The sequence below is a fragment of the Oncorhynchus keta genome, chromosome 2 (assembly GCF_023373465.1).
Source record: "Oncorhynchus keta strain PuntledgeMale-10-30-2019 chromosome 2, Oket_V2, whole genome shotgun sequence".
Lineage (NCBI taxonomy): Eukaryota > Metazoa > Chordata > Actinopteri > Salmoniformes > Salmonidae > Oncorhynchus > Oncorhynchus keta.
Window position 1 is genome coordinate 17,687,616 of NC_068422.1, and position 19,985 is coordinate 17,707,600.

General features: G+C 50.6%; 1 protein-coding gene across 4 annotated transcripts in view; it reads left to right on the forward strand.

The window, feature by feature from the left end:
* LOC118373514 (disks large homolog 5-like) overlaps positions 1–19,985 on the forward strand; it is a 180,904-nt gene that overhangs the window by 45,679 nt on the left and 115,240 nt on the right. For 3 of the 4 annotated variants that reach the window (XM_052473218.1, XM_052473222.1, XM_052473223.1), the window contains exons 2-3: positions 5,436–5,504; positions 10,511–10,685. In XM_052473218.1, coding sequence (XP_052329178.1) covers positions 5,436–5,504; positions 10,511–10,685 — 244 coding nt within the window. The remainder of the gene's footprint in view (positions 1–5,435; positions 5,505–10,510; positions 10,686–19,985) is intronic. The other variant, XM_052473220.1, reaches the window with a different exon arrangement.

Genomic DNA, 19,985 nt, shown 5'->3' on the forward strand with positions numbered 1-19,985 from the left:
TAACCTCATGATGGGTATAGGGAAAATTCAAGTATCATATAATAGCCTAAACCTATCGATGTTACATCGAGCTGGTTGAATGGAAAATGAATGAGTGTCCAAAATGCTGTAATAGAAATAATGCCATGCTCATAAATGTTTTAAATAAATTGTCCTCCCTCATCTTAAACAGCACAGACTGCCACTGATCTGAACATTTTATCGCCCGGTTCAGGGAAGAGCACAGCTGCTCTGCTGTGGCAAAGTAATCAACACAAATGAGTTACAAATGAGGTAGGACAGGCGCACACACTCACATACACACACACACACACTCACTAGCTATCCCAGCTCCTGCAGCAGTAAAGTTCCAGATAATGTCACATGGTTTCCAAGAAGCCAGAAAGTGAGTGAGGCGTGGACCTTGCCCATTGTGACACTCTCAGGCTCCGTCTCAAATGGCACCCTATTCCCTATGTAGTGCATTCTTTTGAACAGGGCCTCATGGGCCCTCATAGGCTTTAGCCAAAAGCAGTGCACTATAGGGAGTATGGTGCCATTTGGGACACAGCCTCAAACAGACTGATGGGAAACTCAAGCTGTAGAGAACAAAGCGGACTTGATCCATGGGGATGGATGTCTCTGTTCTGTTCTGGTCCTCAGGCACATCCCTCTTTTCTTTCACTATTCTGCTGGCTGGGGGAAAAGACTCTGTACTGTAAGCCTGGGATCTCTCTCTCTCTCTCTCTGGACTCTCTCTTTTCTCTCTCTCTCTCTCTCTCTCTCTCTCTCTCTCTCTCTCTCTCTCTCTCTCTCTCTCTCTCTCTCTCTCTCTCTCTCTCTTTCTCTGCTTAGTTTTAATCAAACCACAGTCTCCTATAGCTAGTGGGAACGTTGCCATAGAGGGATTGATATAGTGCTCTTGCTGGGATGTGGGTAAATAGAACCGTTTGTCACCCTGGCTGGCTCTTTTTGACTTGAGTAGTAGGTAGGCCTTACATCATGGCCAGAAGTTGCTAAAAAAAACTGTTCTATCAGCTGTTCTCTTCCATCCTGGAGCCAAGTAGAAGTTAATGAATGTGCTAAGGCTTTGTGTTGTGCTTGGTGACAGGCCAGGGGGTTTGGGATGTTTGTGGCTTTAAAGGGGCAATCTGCAATTGGTATATCTTTTTTTAAACTTAAATGAATGATATGAAGTTCTATTATTATTATTATTATTATTCAACAAAAAAATGTAGTGGGTAGATCAGCTTTAATATTGCAGAAATTTGGCTTCTATCAATGTAATTGTGTGCATAATTTCCAATCCCCTATCCTGTGCATTCAGAAAGTATTCAGACCCCTTGACCTTTTCCACATTTTGTTACTTTACAGCCTTATTCTAAAATTGAATAATTCGTTTTCCCCTTATCAATCTACACATAATACCCCATAATGACAAAGCAAAAACAAGTTTGTAGAAATGCTTGTAAATGTATAAGTTTCAGTATTCAGACTGTTTACTCAGTACTTTGTTGATGCACCTTTGGCAGCGATTACAGCATAGAGTCTTCTTGGGTATGACGCTACAAGCTTGGTACACATATATTTGGGGAGTTTCTCCCATTCTTTGCAGATGCTCTCAAGCTCTGTCAGGTTGTATGGGGAGCATTGCTGCACAGCTATTTTTCAGGTCTCTCCAGAGATGTTCGATTGGGTTCAAGTTCTGGCTGGGCCACTCAAGGACATTCAGAGACTTGTCGCTTTCTTGGCTGTGTGCTTAGGGTCATTGTCCTGTTGGAAGGTGAACCTTCGCCCCAGTCTGAGGTCCTAACCTGCTCCAGAGCGCTTTTCATCAAGAATATCTCTGTATTTTGCTCCATTCATCTTTCCCTTGATCCTGACTAGTCTTCCAGTCCCTGCGTCTGAAAAACATCCCCACACCATGATGCTGCCATTACATTTACATTTACATTTAAGTCATTTAGCAGACGCTCTTATCCAGAGCGACTTACAAATCACCATGCCTCACTGTAGGGATGATGCCAGGTTCCCTCAAGACGTGACACTTGGTATTCAGGCCAAAGAGTTCAATCTTGGTTTCATCAGACCAGAGAATCTTGTTCTGAGTCTTTAGGTGCCTTTTGACAAACTCCAAGCGGGCTGTCATGTGCCTTTTACTGAGGAGTGGCTTCCGTCTGGCCACTCTACCATAAAGGCCTGATTGGTGGAGTGCTGCAGAGATGGTTGTCCTTCTGGAAGGTTCTCCCATCTTCAGAGAGGAACTCTGGTGCTCTGTCAGAGTGACCATCGGGTTCACGGTCACCTCCGTAACCAAGGCCCTTCTCCGCCGATTGCTCAGTTTGGCCGGGCGGCCAGCTCTAGGAAGAGTCTTTGTGGTTCCAAACTTCTTCCATTTAAGAATGATGGAGGCCACTGTGATCTTACTGCAGACATTTTTTTGGTACACTTCCCCAGATCTGTGCCTCGACACAATCCTGTCTCGACCTCATGGCTTGGTTTTTAGTCTGACATGCACTGTCAACTGTGGGGCCTTATATAGACAAGTATGTGCCTTTCCAAATCATGTCAAATGAATTGAATTTACCACAGGTGGACTTCAATCAAGTTGTAGAAACATCTCATGGATGGTCAATGGAAACAGGATGAACCTGAGCTCAATTTCGAGTCTCATAGTAAAGGGTCTGAATACTTATGTAAATAAAGTATTTCTGTTTTTTACAATGGGATATTTTGTGTAGATTGCTGAGGAACATTTTTTATTTAAGCAAATTTAGAGTAAGACTGTAATGTAACAAAATGTGGGGAAAGTCAAGGGGTCTGAACACTTTCCGACTCCTTGACTTTATTTGTAAATATATTTATTTTTTAAAGGGGCAATATGTAACTTTTTGGTGACCAAATTCACATAGAAATGGGAGTTAAGAATCTGTCATTTTCATTGAAAGCAAGTTTAAGAAGTGGTAGAGCTATTTTGTGTCCTTTAACTCTGCTTCCCATTCTTAAGGTTAGTTTTTGGTCTTTTACTTTTGGTTTTTTACACTAGCTTCAAACAGCTGAAAATACAATATTTCGCTTATGGAGAATATATTTCACAGCAGTTTAGATGGTACAATGATTCTCTACACTATATATTATCTTATTTTGTCACATAAACTGATATTAGGCAAACTATTTGAGTTTTAGAAACCAGGAAATAGCGGAGCGGTTTCTGCATTCCTTCTTGATAATTGGAGTAAACTAATGGACAACAATACTTCTACTTGCAGCTTAAACATACTATTTACATTCTACGGACAGTATATTTTACATTGTTTATCTTGTTTTTTGTTATTTTTAGTCTAACCCTACAGATACACTCAACCCCTCCCATCCATCTCTGAACACCATCCATGCCATATATTTTTCAACCGTGCTGTGATGTTTCACAAAACCTTTGAACCTTTCTATTCTCATAGCTTCTACAGATTTCTCTAAGAGTATTATTATATTATTGATCGATTGACTACGACTTTTCAAATCACCCAGCAGTGCTATTTGCAGTGTTAGCTTCAGATAAATGTTGTAATTCTTCAGCTACTCCTGAACCTGTGACCAAAAACAAGCAGTACCAAAACAAGTGATCTAATGATTCTGTCTCTTCAATTTCTATTAGTTATATACACATGATATATGTGGAGTACATAATGCAACGAAATGCTTTCTTGCAAGTTCACCTTCAAGACAATGCAACAACAATAGATAAGTAATTAAGTGAATATAATATCATGCATTTAAGTGCAAAAATGTATGCACCAAGAATATAACTTATTAATGCCTCATTAGCTTAGTTAAACTGTCGTACCCCATCAGAACCAAAATATAAGAATGCTCCGTTGTTTGGAAACAATGTAATTGTAAACAAACACTGTATAACCTCCAACCTTGGTAAGTCCATGATCCCACCTTGCATCCTTAGCTCTATTCATTTGAGAGTGGTTACATTGCTCCTATCCCTCAGCTGTTTACCCAAACAGCGGTGGGGTGTCCACTTTGTTGTTGTTTGTACTGCAGATTGTCCCTTCAACACAGTTGTATGTCATCTGGATGTCGATGGCGTGTGCTCTGGCTCTTCTGTCAGACCCGACCAAAGCCTGTCGTCTGTCCGTCTGTCCTCTGACTGTCCTCTGTCTGTTTGTTGTCTGCCTGTCGTCTGTCCGTCTGTCCTCTGTCTGTCTGTTGTCTGCCTGTCGTCTGTCCGTCTGTCCTCTGTCTGTCTGTTGTCTGCCTGTCCGTCTGTCCTCTGTCTGTCTGTTGTCTGTCTGTCCGTCTGTCCTCTGTCTGTCTGTTGTCTGCCTGTCCGTCTGTCCTCTGTCTGTCTGTTGTCTGTCTGTCCGTCTGTCCTCTGTCTGTCTGTTGTCTGCCTGTCCGTCTGTCCTCTGTCTGTCTGTTGTCTGTCTGTCCGTCTGTCCTCTGTCTGTCTGTTGTCTGCCTGTCGTCTGTCCGTCTGTCCTCTGTCTGTCTGTTGTCTGCCTGTCCGTCTGTCCTCTGTCTGTCTGTTGTCTGTCTGTCCGTCTGTCCTCTGTCTGTCTGTTGTCTGCCTGTCGTCTGTCCGTCTGTCCTCTGTCTGTCTGTTGTCTGCCTGTCCGTCTGTCCTCTGTCTGTCTGTTGTCTGCCTGTCCGTCTGTCCTCTGTCTGTCTGTTGTCTGCCTGTCCGTCTGTCCTCTGTCTGTCTGTTGTCTGCCTGTCCGTCTGTCCTCTGTCTGTCTGTTGTCTGCCTGTCGTCTGTCCGTCTGTCCTCTGTCTGTCTGTTGTCTGCCTGTCCGTCTGTCCTCTGTCTGTCTGTTGTCTGTCTGTCCGTCTGTCCTCTGTCTGTCTGTTGTCTGCCTGTCCGTCTGTCCTCTGTCTGTCTGTTGTCTGTCTGTCCGTCTGTCCTCTGTCTGTCTGTTGTCTGCCTGTCGTCTGTCTGTCTCTCATCTGTCTCTCATCTGAAGTTGAACCAAAGTATTTTACTGATCTATGAATAACCCCTTTAAACTCAACCAAGCATGTGTAGTGTAGTTAGTCACTGAGTAATAAACAGTATTGAGGCACAATACTACAGTAGGCTACGATACTATAGATAATAATGATAATACATTTAATTTGTGTAGCACTTTTATCACACCCAAGGTGCTGATGTAATCAGAGCTTGATTAATGAATGTCACTATAAATGTGTGGTGTCAACAGCGTTGGGATTTCACAGACAGCAAAAATACACATTTCCCGTTTATTTTTATGTTTAATATCAAACATTTTATTGAATCACAAACACAAAACAGTCAGGCCGGTACAACACACTTCTTACGTACATCAGATTAGTTACAGTTACATGTTTGAATTAGTCAACTTCCAGACACATTTTTGTTTTGATGAACAGTAAGGATGTATTGTATAAATGGACTGACTTTAATCTCTTTGTGTCCTGTTTGGCAGGGTCCACCTACAGTGTTTTGTCTACCATGCCGTCTGACTCTGAAAGCAGCACTTCCCTCAGTAGCGCAGGTGAGCCTGGATGGGTTTCTCTCTTTTGGCAGTAGTAGGGTTGCAAAATTCCCAGGTTTGCTAGAAACTCAAGTTGGAATATTCCTGGAATCAGGCGGAAATAAACAGGAAATCCAGAATCCTCCAACTAGGATTTCTGGAAAAATCCTGTAATAGTATGAATGTTTGAATATAAATGTATCGTTCTTACGGATTAGGAAACTAGGTGAATGTGGTCCAGAGAACTGGCTAACCAACCAGACAGCACGCCATTTCTGACTTTCAGTCAGCACAAACAAGTGATTACACAGATGTGAAAGGATTTACAAAAGCAATCCACCAACCCCCCAGAATGGTTTTCAGTGAGCCATTCTCTCTCTGAGGGAGAGAGATAGAGGCTGTGTACCAAATGGCACCCTATTCCCTACATGGTGCACTACATTTTACCAGAGCCCTATGGGGCCTGGTCACAAGTAGTGCACTATATAGGGAATGAGGTGTCATTTGGGTGGAGGCCAAAGGGATTGCCCTGCAGGGGAGAGCTACTGAAAGAGGAGAGGGACGCAGGACTCTGTTGTGGTGCTTGTTGTTGTCTTCAGTCAGAGGTCCAGAAAGAAAACATATAGAGCTGTTTTGTTTATGTCAACACTGCAACATAGGCCCTTTGATTGAATGAATTGAGACATGGCTGGAGTGTTGGACTGATTACACTCACAAGTCAACGGTTAAAGGGGCCATCTGGGATTGTTACATCCAAATGAATGGTATGTAGCCATTGGTTCTTAAAGACTTCAGCTGCTAACTGCCTCGATCTTAGTTAAAAAACAGTGTGTCCGCTTTGTTATTGTTTAAATCCCAGGTTGCCTCTTTAAACGTAGTCATGAAGACGTCATGTGCCACATTTTGCCCCCTGGTTTGTTGATTATTGTTGTCACATTATTCATAATAACGATGTGCTACTTTACTTTGGATTGTTTGGCTTATGTATGTCATGACATTTACATTTACATTTAAGTCATTTAGCAGACGCTCTTATCCAGAGCGACTTACAAATTGGTGCATTCACCTTATGACATCCAGTAGAATAGTCACTTTACAATAGTGCATCTAAATCTGAAGGGGGGGTGGGAAGGATTACTTATCCTATCCTAGGTATTCCTTAAAGAGGTGGGGTTTCAGGTGTCTCCGGAAGGTGGTGATTGACTCCGCTGTCCTGGCGTCGTGAGGGAGTTTGTTCCACCATTGGGGGGCCAGAGCAGCGAACAGTTTTGACTGGGCTGAGCGGGAACTGTACTTCCTCAGTGGTAGGGAGGCGAGCAGGCCAGAGGTGGATGAACGCAGTGCCCTTGTTTGGGTGTAGGGCCTGATCAGAGCCTGGAGGTACTGAGGTGCCGTTCCCCTCACAGCTCCGTAGGCAAGCACCATGGTCTTGTAGCAGATGCGAGCTTCAACTGGAAGCCAGTGGAGAGAGCGGGGTGACGTGAGAGAACTTGGGAAGGTTGAACACCAGACGGGCTGCGGCGTTCTGGATGAGTTGTAGGGGTTTAATGGCACAGGCAGGGAGCCCAGCCAACAGCGAGTTGCAGTAGTCCAGACGGGAGATGACAAGTGCCTGGATTAGGACCTGCGCCGCTTCCTGTGTGAGGCAGGGTCGTACTCTGCGGATGTTGTAGAGCATGAACCTACAGGAACGGGCCACCGCCTTGATGTTAGTTGAGAACGACAGGGTGTTGTCCAGGATCACGCCAAGGTTCTTAGCGCTCTGGGAGGAGGACACAATGGAGTTGTCAACCGTGATGGCGAGATCATGGAACGGGCAGTCCTTCCCCGGGAGGAAGAGCAGCTCCGTCTTGCCGAGGTTCAGCTTGAGGTGGTGATCCGTCATCCACACTGATATGTCTGCCAGACATGCAGAGATGCGATTCGCCACCTGGTCATCAGAAGGGGGAAAGGAGAAGATTAATTGTGTGTCGTCTGCATAGCAATGATAGGAGAGACCATGTGAGGTTATGACAGAGCCAAGTGACTTGGTGTATAGCGAGAATAGGAGAGGGCCTAGAACAGAGCCCTGGGGGACACCAGTGGTGAGAGCGCGTGGTGAGGAGACAGATTCTCGCCACGCCACCTGGTAGGAGCGACCTGTCAGGTAGGACGCAATCCAAGCTTGGGCCGCGCCGGAGATGCCCAACTCGGAGAGGGTGGAGAGGAGGATCTGATGGTTCACAGTATCGAAGGCAGCCGATAGGTCTAGAAGGATGAGAGCAGAGGAGAGAGAGTTAGCTTTAGCGGTGCGGAGCGCCTCCGTGATACAGAGAAGAGCAGTCTCAGTTGAATGACTAGTCTTGAAACCTGACTGATTTGGATCAAGAAGGTCATTCAGAGAGAGATAGCGGGAGAGCTGGCCAAGGACGGCACGTTCAAGAGTTTTGGAGAGAAAAGAAAGAAGGGATACTGGTCTGTAGTTGTTGACATCGGAGGGATTGAGTGTAGGTTTTTTCAGAAGGGGTGCAACTCTCGCTCTCTTGAGGACGGAAGGGACGTAGCCAGCGGTCAGGGATGAGTTGATGAGCGAGGTGAGGTAAGGGAGAAGGTCTCCGGAAATGGTCTGGAGAAGAGAGGAGGGGATAGGGTCAAGCGGGCAGGTTGTTGGGCGGCCGGCCGTCACAAGACGCGAGATTTCATCTGGAGAGAGAGGGGAGAAAGAGGTCAGAGCACAGGGTAGGGCAGTGTGAGCAGAACCAGCGGTGCCGTTTGACTTAGCAAACGAGGATCGGATGTCGTCGACCTTCTTTTCAAGATGGTTGACGAAGTCATCTGCAGAGAGGGAGGAGGGGGGGAGGGGGAGGAGGATTCAGGAGTGAGGAGAAGGTGGCAAAGAGCTTCCTAGGGTTAGAGGCAGATGCTTGGAATTTAGAGTGGTAGAAAATGGCTTTAGCAGCAGAGGAGACAGAGGAGGAAAATGTAGAGTGGAGGGAGTGAAAGGATGCCAGGTCCGCAGGGAGGCGAGTTTTCCTCCATTTCCGCTCAGCTGCCCGGAGCCCTGTTCTGTGAGCTCGCAATGAGTCGTCGAGCCACGGGGCGGGAGGGGAGGACCGCGCCGGCCTGGAGGATAGGGGACATAGAGAGTCAAAGGATGCAGAAAGGGAGGAGAGGAGGGTTGAGGAGGCAGAATCAGGAGATAGGTTGGAGAAGGTATGAGCAGAGGGTAGAGATGATAGGATGGAAGAAGAGAGAGTAGCGGGGGAGAGAGAGCGAAGGTTGGGACGGCGCGATACCATCCGAGTAGGGGCAGTGTGGGAGGTGTTAGATGAGAGCGAGAGGGAAAAGGATACAAGGTAGTGGTCGGAGACTTGGAGGGGAGTTGCAATGAGGTTAGTGGAAGAACAGCATCTAGTAAAGATGAGGTCGAGCGTATTGCCTGCCTTGTGAGTAGGGGGAAGGTGAGAGGGTGAGGTCAAAAGAGGAGAGGAGTGGAAAGAAGGAGGCAGAGAGGAATGAGTCAAAGGTAGACGTGGGGAGGTTAAAGTCGCCCAGCACTGTGAGAGGTGAGCCGTCCTCAGGAAAGGAGCTTATCAAGGTATCAAGCTCATTGATGAACTCTCCGAGGGAACCTGGAGGGCGATAAATGATAAGGATGTTAAGCTTGAAAGGGCTGGTAACTGTGACAGCATGGAATTCAAAGGAGGCGATAGACAGATGGGTGAGGGGAGAAAGAGAGAATGACCACTTGGGAGAGATGAGGATCCCGGTGCCACCACCCCGCTGACCAGAAGCTCTCGGGGTGTGCGAGAACACGTGGGCGGACGAAGAGAGAGCAGTAGGAGTAGCAGTGTTGTCTGTGGTGATCCATGTTTCCGTCAGTGCCAAGAAGTCGAGGGACTGGAGGAGGCATAGGCTGAGATGAACTCTGCCTTGTTGGCCGCAGATCGGCAGTTCCAGAGGCTACCGGAGACCTGGAACTCCACGTGGGTCGTGCGCGCTGGGACCACCAGATTAGGGTGGCCGCGGCCCACGCGGTGTGGAGCGTTTGTATGGTCTGTGCAGAGGAGAGAACAGGGATAGACAGACACATAGTTGACAGGCTACAGAAGAGGCTACGCTAATGCAAAGGAGATTGGAATGACAAGTGGACTACACGTCTCGAATGTTCAGAAAGTTAAGCTTACGTAGCAAGAATCTTATTGACTAAAATGATTAAAATGATACAGTACTGCTGAAGTAGGCTAGCTGGCAGTAGCTGCGTTGTTGACACTACACTAATCAAGTCGTTCCGTTGAGTGTAATAGTTTCTGCAGGGCTGCTATTCGGGGGCTAGCTGGCTAGCTAGCAGTGTTGTTTACATTACGTTGCGTTAAAAGAACGACAATAGCTGGCTAGCTAACCTAGAAAATCGCTCTAGACTACACAATTATCTTTGATACAAAGACGGCTATGTAGCTAGCTATGTAGCTAGCTACGATCAAACAAATCAAACCGTTGTACTGTAATGAAATGAAAATGTGATGCTACCTGTGAATGCGACCGGGTTGTTGAGTTCTATTCAGTAGACGTTGGCTAGCTGTTAGCTGTTGGCTAGCTAGCAGAGTCTCCTAAGTATGACACAAGCACTCTTAATCTCCAATGTTGCCTCAAGAGTCCTCCAAATCCACATCTATGCGCTTCTGGAGATCTGAGAGGATTTGACAGGTGCAGCCTAATAAACAATATAGTTATAGCTTCGTCTTGACCTTTGATGGGCTAGGTGGAGGTAACTTTCACCACATCAAATCCTCTCAGATCTCCACAAATGCGTAGGGCAGGGAGGAGGGTTTAGGGGTCGATTTGGCATTGGGCCTATGTCGGGTAAGGGCCCTTGCCACCTGCAGTATGCTGACTGTGGAAAGAGCGATCTCTGTCTCAATTTTTGCCTTGAATCTTCTTATGTCTTCTGAGGCCCAATCCCAAATTGACCCTATTGCCCTATGCACTTCACATCATCTATGTCGGTGTAAGGGCCCTAGCCATCAGTGACAGTCTGACTGTGACAGGTACCATGGGTCAAGCCTCGTCCCCTCCTCCAGCCCATATGGAGAACCGCCACGGTCAGATGAGTGAGAAGATGGAGGCGGTTCTGTTCCAGCTGAGACAGGTGACCCGCGAGAGGGACGAGCTGCGTAAACGCCTGGCCCTGTCCTCACCCGGCACCACCTTCGATGACTGCAGGTACAGTAGAACTCTTGGTAGAGACAGAACCGCTGTAGATATTGCAGTTACACTACTCTACACCGGGGATTCCCAAACGGTGGGATGCCCCCCTAGAGGGGTCGGCTCTACAATTTTGTTGGATGCATTTGCTGTTTGTTTTGGTTGTGTTTCAGATTATTTTGTGCCCAATACAAATGAATAGAATAGAAAATAAAAAAGAATAGAATATATTTCTAAACACATTAATGTGGATGCTAGCATGGTTATAGATAGTCCGGAATGAATCATGAATAATGATGAGTGAGATAGTTAGGCGCACAAATACCATACCCCCAAGACATGCTAACCTCTCACCATTATAATAATGGGAGGTTAGCATTTATTGGGGGGGTGGTATGATATTTGTGTGTCGATAACTGATGCAAAATGTTCTGTCCGCCAACAAGAGGCGTGTGAACAGTTTGTGTCATGAACAGTGCTTTTGCACGGGATGTTCCTCAATGCTGGAAGGGTGAAGACCTGAGGGAAGAAGTTAGGGAACCCTTTCCCTGCAACCCTCACTATAGACAGAGCCTGGCCTTCACCTGGGACCACCTTCGATGGGGGTGGATTATTCCAATATAATAAGAGACAGAAGCACTATAGCTACTGTAGGTACAGGACTCACTACAGAGCCAGGCGATGTACTTGACTGACATCACTTAGAACCGTTCTAGACAGACACTCAGCCAACAGATAACACGCTCACCAGGGATGACCACCCTCAGCCAACAGATAACACGCTCACCAGGGGATGACCACCCTCAGCCAACAGATAACACGCTCACCAGGGATGACCACCCTCAGCCAACAGATAACACCCTCACCAGGGATGACCACCCTCAGCCAACAGATAACACCCTCACCAGGGATGACCACCCTCAGCCAACAGATAACACGCTCACCAGGGATGACCACCCTCAGCCTACAGATAACACCCTCACCAGGGATGACCACCCTCAGCCAACAGATAACACGCTCACCAGGGATGACCACCCTCAGCCAACAGATAACACCCTCACCAGGGATGACCACCCTTAGCCAACAGATAACACCCTCACCAGGGATGACCACCCTCAGCCAACAGATAACACCCTCACCAGGGATGACCACCCTCAGCCAACAGATAACACCCTCACCAGGGATGACCACCCTCAGCCAACAGATAACACGCTCACCAGGGATGACCACCCTCACCAGGGATGACCACCCTCAGCCAACAGATAACACCCTCACCAGGGATGACCACCCTCAGCCAACAGATAACACGCTCACCAGGGATGACCACCCTCAGCCAACAGATAACACGCTCACCAGGGATGAACACCCTCAGCCAACAGATAACACCCTCACCAGGGATGACCACCCTCAGCCAACAGATAACACGCTCACCAGGGATGATCACCCTCAGCCAACAGATAACACGCTCACCACGGGATGACCACCCTCAGCCAACAGATAACACGCTCACCAGGGATGACCACCCTAAGCCAACAGATAACACCCTCACCAGGGATGAACACCCTCACCAGGGATGACCACCCTCAGCCAACAGATAACACCCTCACCAGGGATGACCACCCTCAGCCAACAGATAACACCCTCACCAGGGATGAACACGCTCACCAGGGATGATCACCCTCAGCCAACAGATAACACCCTCACCACGGGATGACCACCCTCAGCCAACAGATAACACGCTCACCAGGGATGACCACCCTCAGCTAACAGATAACACCCTCACCAGGGATGACCACCCTCAGCCAACAGATAACACCCTCACCAGGGATGAACACCCTCACCAGGGATGACCACCCTCAGCCAACAGATAACACCCTCACCAGGGATGACCACCCTCAGCCAACAGATAACACCCTCACCAGGGATGAACACCCTCACCAGGGATGACCACCCTCAGCCAACAGATAACACCCTCACCAGGGATGACCACGCTCAGCCAACAGATAACACCCTCACCAGGGATGACCACCCTCACCAGGGATGACCACCCTCAGCCAACAGATAACACCCTCACCAGGGATGACCACCCTCAGCCAACAGATAACACCTTCACCAGGGATGACCACCCTCAGCCAACAGATAACACGCTCACCAGGGATGACCACCCTCAGCCAACAGATAACACGTTCACCAGGAATGACCACCCTCAGCCAACAGATAACACCCTCACCAGGGATGAACACCCTCAGCCAACAGATAACACGCTCACCAGGGATGACCACCCTCAGCCAACAGATAACGCCCTCACCAGGGATGACCACCCTCAGCCAACAGATAACACGCTCACCAGGGATGAACACCCTCACCAGGGATGACCACCCTCAGCCAACAGATAACACCCTCACCAGGGATGACCACCCTCAGCCAACAGATAACACGCTCACCAGGGGATGACCACCCTCAGCCAACAGATAACACGCTCACCAGGGATGAACACCCTCACCAGGGATGACCACCCTCAGCCAACAGATAACACCCTCACCAGGGATGACCACCCTCAGCCAACAGATAACATCCTCACCAGGGATGACCACCCTCAGCCAACAGATAACACCCTCACCAGGGATGACCACCCTCAGCCAACAGATAACACGCTCACCAGGGATGAACATCCTCACCAGGGATGACCACCCTCAGCCAACAGATAACACCCTCACCAGGGATGACCACCCTCAGCCAACAGATAACATCCTCACCAGGGATGACCACCCTCAGCCAACAGATAACACCCTCACCAGGGATGACCACCCTCAGCCAACAGATAACACGCTCACCAGGGATGAACATCCTCACCAGGGATGACCACCCTCAGCCAACAGATAACACCCTCACCAGGGATGACCACCCTCAGCCAACAGATAACACGCTCACCAGGGGATGACGACCCTCAGCCAACAGATAACACGCTCACCAGGGATGAACATCCTCACCAGGGATGACCACCCTCAGCCAACAGATAACACGCTCACCACGGGATGACCACCCTCAACCAACAGATAACACGCTCACCAGGGATGACCACCCTCAGCCAACAGATAACATGCTCACCAGGGATGAACACCCTCACCAGGGATGACCACCCTCAGCCAACAGATAACACCCTCACCAGGGATAACCACCCTCAGCCAACAGATAACACCCTCACCAGGGATGACCACCCTCAGCCAACAGATAACACCCTCACCAGGGATGAACACCCTCACCAGGGATGACCACCCTCAGCCAACAGATAACACCCTCACCAGGGATGACCACCCTCAGCCAACAGATTACACCCTCACCAGGGATGACCACCCTCAGCCAACAGATAACACGCTCACCAGGGATGACCACCCTCAGCCAACAGATAACACGCTCACCACGGGATGACCACCCTCAGCCAACAGATAACACGCTCACCAGGGATGACCACCCTCAGCCAACAGATAACACCCTCACCAGGGATGAACACCCTCACCAGGGATGACCACCCTCAGCCAACAGATAACACGCTCACCAGGGATGACCACCCCCAGCCAACAGATAACACCCTCACCAGGGAGGACCACCCTCAGCCAACAGATAACACGCTCACCAGGGATGACCACCTCAGCCAACAGATATCACGCTCACCTGGGATGACCACCCTCAGCCAACAGATAACACCCTCACCAGGGATGAACACCCTCACCAGGGATGACCACCCTCAGCCAACAGATAACACGCTCACCAGGGATGACCACCCTCAGCCAACAGATAACACCCTCACCAGGGATGACCACCCTCAGCCAACAGATAACACGCTCACCAGGGATGACCACCCTCAGCCAACAGATAACACGCTCACCAGGAATGACCACCCTCAGCCAACAGATAACACCCTCACCAGGGATGAACACCCTCACCAGGGATGACCACCCTCAGCCAACAGATAACACCCTCACCAGGGATGACCACCCTCAGCCAACAGATAACACCCTCACCAGGGATGACCACCCTCAGCCAACAGATAACACGCTCACCAGGGATGACCACCCTTAACCAACAGATAACACGCTCACCAGGGATGAACACCCTCACCAGGGATGACCACCCTCAGCCAACAGATAACACCCTCACCAGGGATGACCACCCTCAGCCAACAGATAACACCCTCACCAGGGATGACCACCCTCAGCCAACAGATAACACCCTCACCAGGGATGACCACCCTCAGCCAACAGATAACACCCTCACCAGGGATGACCACCCTCACCAGGGATGACCACCCTCAGCCAACAGATAACACCCTCACCAGGGATGACCACCCTCAGCCAACAGATAACACCTTCACCAGGGATGACCACCCTCAGCCAACAGATAACACGCTCACCAGGGATGACCACCCTCAGCCAACAGATAACACGTTCACCAGGAATGACCACCCTCAGCCAACAGATAACACCCTCACCAGGGATGAACACCCTCAGCCAACAGATAACACGCTCACCAGGGATGACCACCCTCAGCCAACAGATAACGCCCTCACCAGGGATGACCACCCTCAGCCAACAGATAACACGCTCACCAGGGATGAACACCCTCACCAGGGATGACCACCCTCAGCCAACAGATAACACCCTCACCAGGGATGACCACCCTCAGCCAACAGATAACACGCTCACCAGGGGATGACCACCCTCAGCCAACAGATAACACGCTCACCAGGGATGAACACCCTCACCAGGGATGACCACCCTCAGCCAACAGATAACACCCTCACCAGGGATGACCACCCTCAGCCAACAGATAACATCCTCACCAGGGATGACCACCCTCAGCCAACAGATAACACCCTCACCAGGGATGACCACCCTCAGCCAACAGATAACACGCTCACCAGGGATGAACATCCTCACCAGGGATGACCACCCTCAGCCAACAGATAACACCCTCACCAGGGATGACCACCCTCAGCCAACAGATAACATCCTCACCAGGGATGACCACCCTCAGCCAACAGATAACACCCTCACCAGGGATGACCACCCTCAGCCAACAGATAACACGCTCACCAGGGATGAACATCCTCACCAGGGATGACCACCCTCAGCCAACAGATAACACCTCACCAGGGATGACCACCCTCAGCCAACAGATAACACGCTCACCAGGGGATGACGACCCTCAGCCAACAGATAACACGCTCACCAGGGATGAACATCCTCACCAGGGATGACCACCTCAGCCAACAGATAACACGCTCACCACGGGATGACCACCTCAACCAACAGATAACACGCTCACCAGGGATGACCACCCTCAGCCAACAGATAACATGCTCACCAGGGATGAACACCCTCACCAGGGATGACCACCCTCAGCCAACAGATAACACCTCACCAGGGATAACCACCCTCAGCCAACAGATAACACCCTCACCAGGGATGACCACCCTCAGCCAACAGATAACACCCTCACCAGGGATGAACACCCTCACCAGGGATGACCACCCTCAGCCAACAGATAACACCCTCACCAGGGATGACCACCCTCAGCCAACAGATTACACCCTCACCAGGGATGACCACCCTCAGCCAACAGATAACACGCTCACCAGGGATGACCACCCTCAGCCAACAGATAACACGCTCACCACGGGATGACCACCCTCAGCCAACAGATAACACGCTCACCAGGGATGACCACCCTCAGCCAACAGATAACACCCTCACCAGGGATGAACACCCTCACCAGGGATGACCACCCTCAGCCAACAGATAACACGCTCACCAGGGATGACCACCCTCAGCCAACAGATAACACCCTCACCAGGGATGACCACCCTCAGCCAACAGATAACACGCTCACCAGGGATGACCACCCTCAGCCAACAGATATCACGCTCACCTGGGATGACCACCCTCAGCCAACAGATAACACCCTCACCAGGGATGAACACCCTCACCAGGGATGACCACCCTCAGCCAACAGATAACACGCTCACCAGGGATGACCACCCTCAGCCAACAGATAACACCCTCACCAGGGATGACCACCCTCAGCCAACAGATAACACGCTCACCAGGGATGACCACCCTCAGCCAACAGATAACACGCTCACCAGGAATGACCACCCTCAGCCAACAGATAACACCCTCACCAGGGATGAACACCCTCACCAGGGATGACCACCCTCAGCCAACAGATAACACCCTCACCAGGGATGACCACCCTCAGCCAACAGATAACACCCTCACCAGGGATGACCACCCTCAGCCAACAGATAACACGCTCACCAGGGATGACCACCCTTAACCAACAGATAACACGCTCACCAGGGATGAACACCCTCACCAGGGATGACCACCCTCAGCCAACAGATAACACCCTCACCAGGGATGACCACCCTCAGCCAACAGATAACACCCTCACCAGGGATGACCACCCTCAGCCAACAGATAACACCCTCACCAGGGATGACCACCCTCAGCCAACAGATAACACCCTCACCAGGGATGACCACCCTCAGCCAACAGATAACACGCTCACCAGGGGATGACCACCCTCAGCCAACAGATAACACGCTCACCACGGGATGACCACCCTCAACCAACAGATAACACGCTCACCAGGGATGAACACCCTCACCAGGGATGACCACCCTCAGCCAACAGATAACACCCTCACCAGGGATGACCACCCTCAGCCAACAGATAACACCCTCACCAGGGATGACCACCCTCAGCCAACAGATAACACCCTCACCAGGGATGACCACCCTCAGCCGACAGATAACACCCTCACCAGGGATGACCACCCTCAGCCAACAGATAACACGCTTACCAGGGATGACCACCCTCAGCCAACAGATAACACGCTCACCACGGGATGACCACCCTCAGCCAACAGATAACACGCTCACCAGGGATGACCACCCTCAGCCAACAGATAACACTCTCACCAGGGATGAACACCCTCACCAGGGGTGACCACCCTCAGCCAACAGATAACACCCTCACCAGGGATGACCACCCTCAGCCAACAGATAACACCCTCACCAGGGATGACCACCCTCAGCCAACAGATAACACGCTCACCAGGGATGACCACCCTCAGCCAACAGATAACACGCTCACCACGGGATGACCACCCTCAGCCAACAGATAACACGCTCACCAGGGATGACCACCTCAGCCAACAGATAACACGCTCACCACGGGATGACCACCCTCAGCCAACAGATAACACGCTCACCAGGGATGACCACCCTCAGCCAACAGATAACACCCTCACCAGGGATGAACACCCTCACCAGGGATGACCACCCTCAGCCAACAGATAACACCCTCACCAGGGATGACCACCCTCAGCCAACAGATAACACCCTCACCAGGGATGACCACCCTCAGCCAACAGATAACACGCTCACCAGGGATGACCACCCTCAGCCAACAGATAACACGCTCACCACGGGATGACCACCCTCAGCCAACAGATAACACGCTCACCAGGGATGACCACCCTCAGCCAACAGATAACACGCTCACCACGGGATGACCACCCTCAGCCAACAGATAACACGCTCACCAGGGATGACCACCCTCAGCCAACAGATAACACCCTCACCAGGGATGAACACCCTCACCAGGGATGACCACCCTCAGCCAACAGATAACACGCTCACCAGGGATGACCACCCTCAGCCAACAGATAACACCCTCACCAGGGATGACCACCCTCAGCCAACAGATAACACGCTCACCAGGGATGACCACCCTCAGCCAACAGATAACACGCTCACCTGGGATGACCACCCTCAGCCAACAGATAACACCCTCACCAGGGATGAACACCCTCACCAGGGATGACCACCCTCAGCCAACAGATAACACGCTCACCAGGGATGACCACCCTCAGCCAACAGATAACACCCTCACCAGGGATGACCACCCTCAGCCAACAGATAACACGCTCACCAGGGATGACCACCCTCAGCCAACAGATAACACGCTCACCAGGAATGACCACCCTCAGCCAACAGATAACACCCTCACCAGGGATGAACACCCTCACCAGGGATGACCACCCTCAGCCAACAGATAACACCCTCACCAGGGATGACCACCCTCAGCCAACAGATAACACCCTCACCAGGGATGACCACCCTCAGCCAACAGATAACACGCTCACCAGGGATGACCACCCTCAGCCAACAGATAACACCCTCACCAGGGATGAACACCCTCACCAGGGATGACCACCCTCAGCCAACAGATAACACCCTCACCAGGGATGACCACCCTCAGCCAACAGATAACACCCTCACCAGGGATGACCACCCTCAGCCAACAGATAACACCCTCACCAGGGATGACCACCCTCAGCCAACAGATAACACGCTCACCAGGGGATGACCACCCTCAGCCAACAGATAACACGCTCACCACGGGATGACCACCCTCAACCAACAGATAACACGCTCACCAGGGATGAACACCCTCACCAGGGATGACCACCCTCAGCCAACAGATAACACCCTCACCAGGGATGACCACCCTCAGCCAACAGATAACACCCTCACCAGGGATGACCACCCTCAGCCAACAGATAACACCCTCACCAGGGATGACCACCCTCAGCCGACAGATAACACCCTCACCAGGGATGACCACCCTCAGCCAACAGATAACACGCTTACCAGGGATGACCACCCTCAGCCAACAGATAACACGCTCACCACGGGATGACCACCCTCAGCCAACAGATAACACGCTCACCAGGGATGACCACCCTCAGCCAACAGATAACACTCTCACCAGGGATGAACACCTCACCAGGGGTGACCACCCTCAGCCAACAGATAACACCCTCACCAGGGATGACCACCCTCAGCCAACAGATAACACCCTCACCAGGGATGACCACCCTCAGCCAACAGATAACACGCTCACCTGGGATGACCACCCTCAGCCAACAGATAACACGCTCACCACGGGATGACCACCCTCAGCCAACAGATAACACGCTCACCAGGGATGACCACCCTCAGCCTACAGATAACACCCTCACCAGGGATGAACACCCTCACCAGGGATGACCACCCTCAGCCAACAGATAACACCCTCACCAGGGATGACCACCCTCAGCCAACAGATAACACCCTCACCAGGGATGACCACCCTCAGCCAACAGATAAAACGCTCACCAGGGATGACCACCCTCAGCCAACAGATAACACGCTCACCTGGGATGACCACCCTCAGCCAACAGATAACACCCTCACCAGGGATGAACACC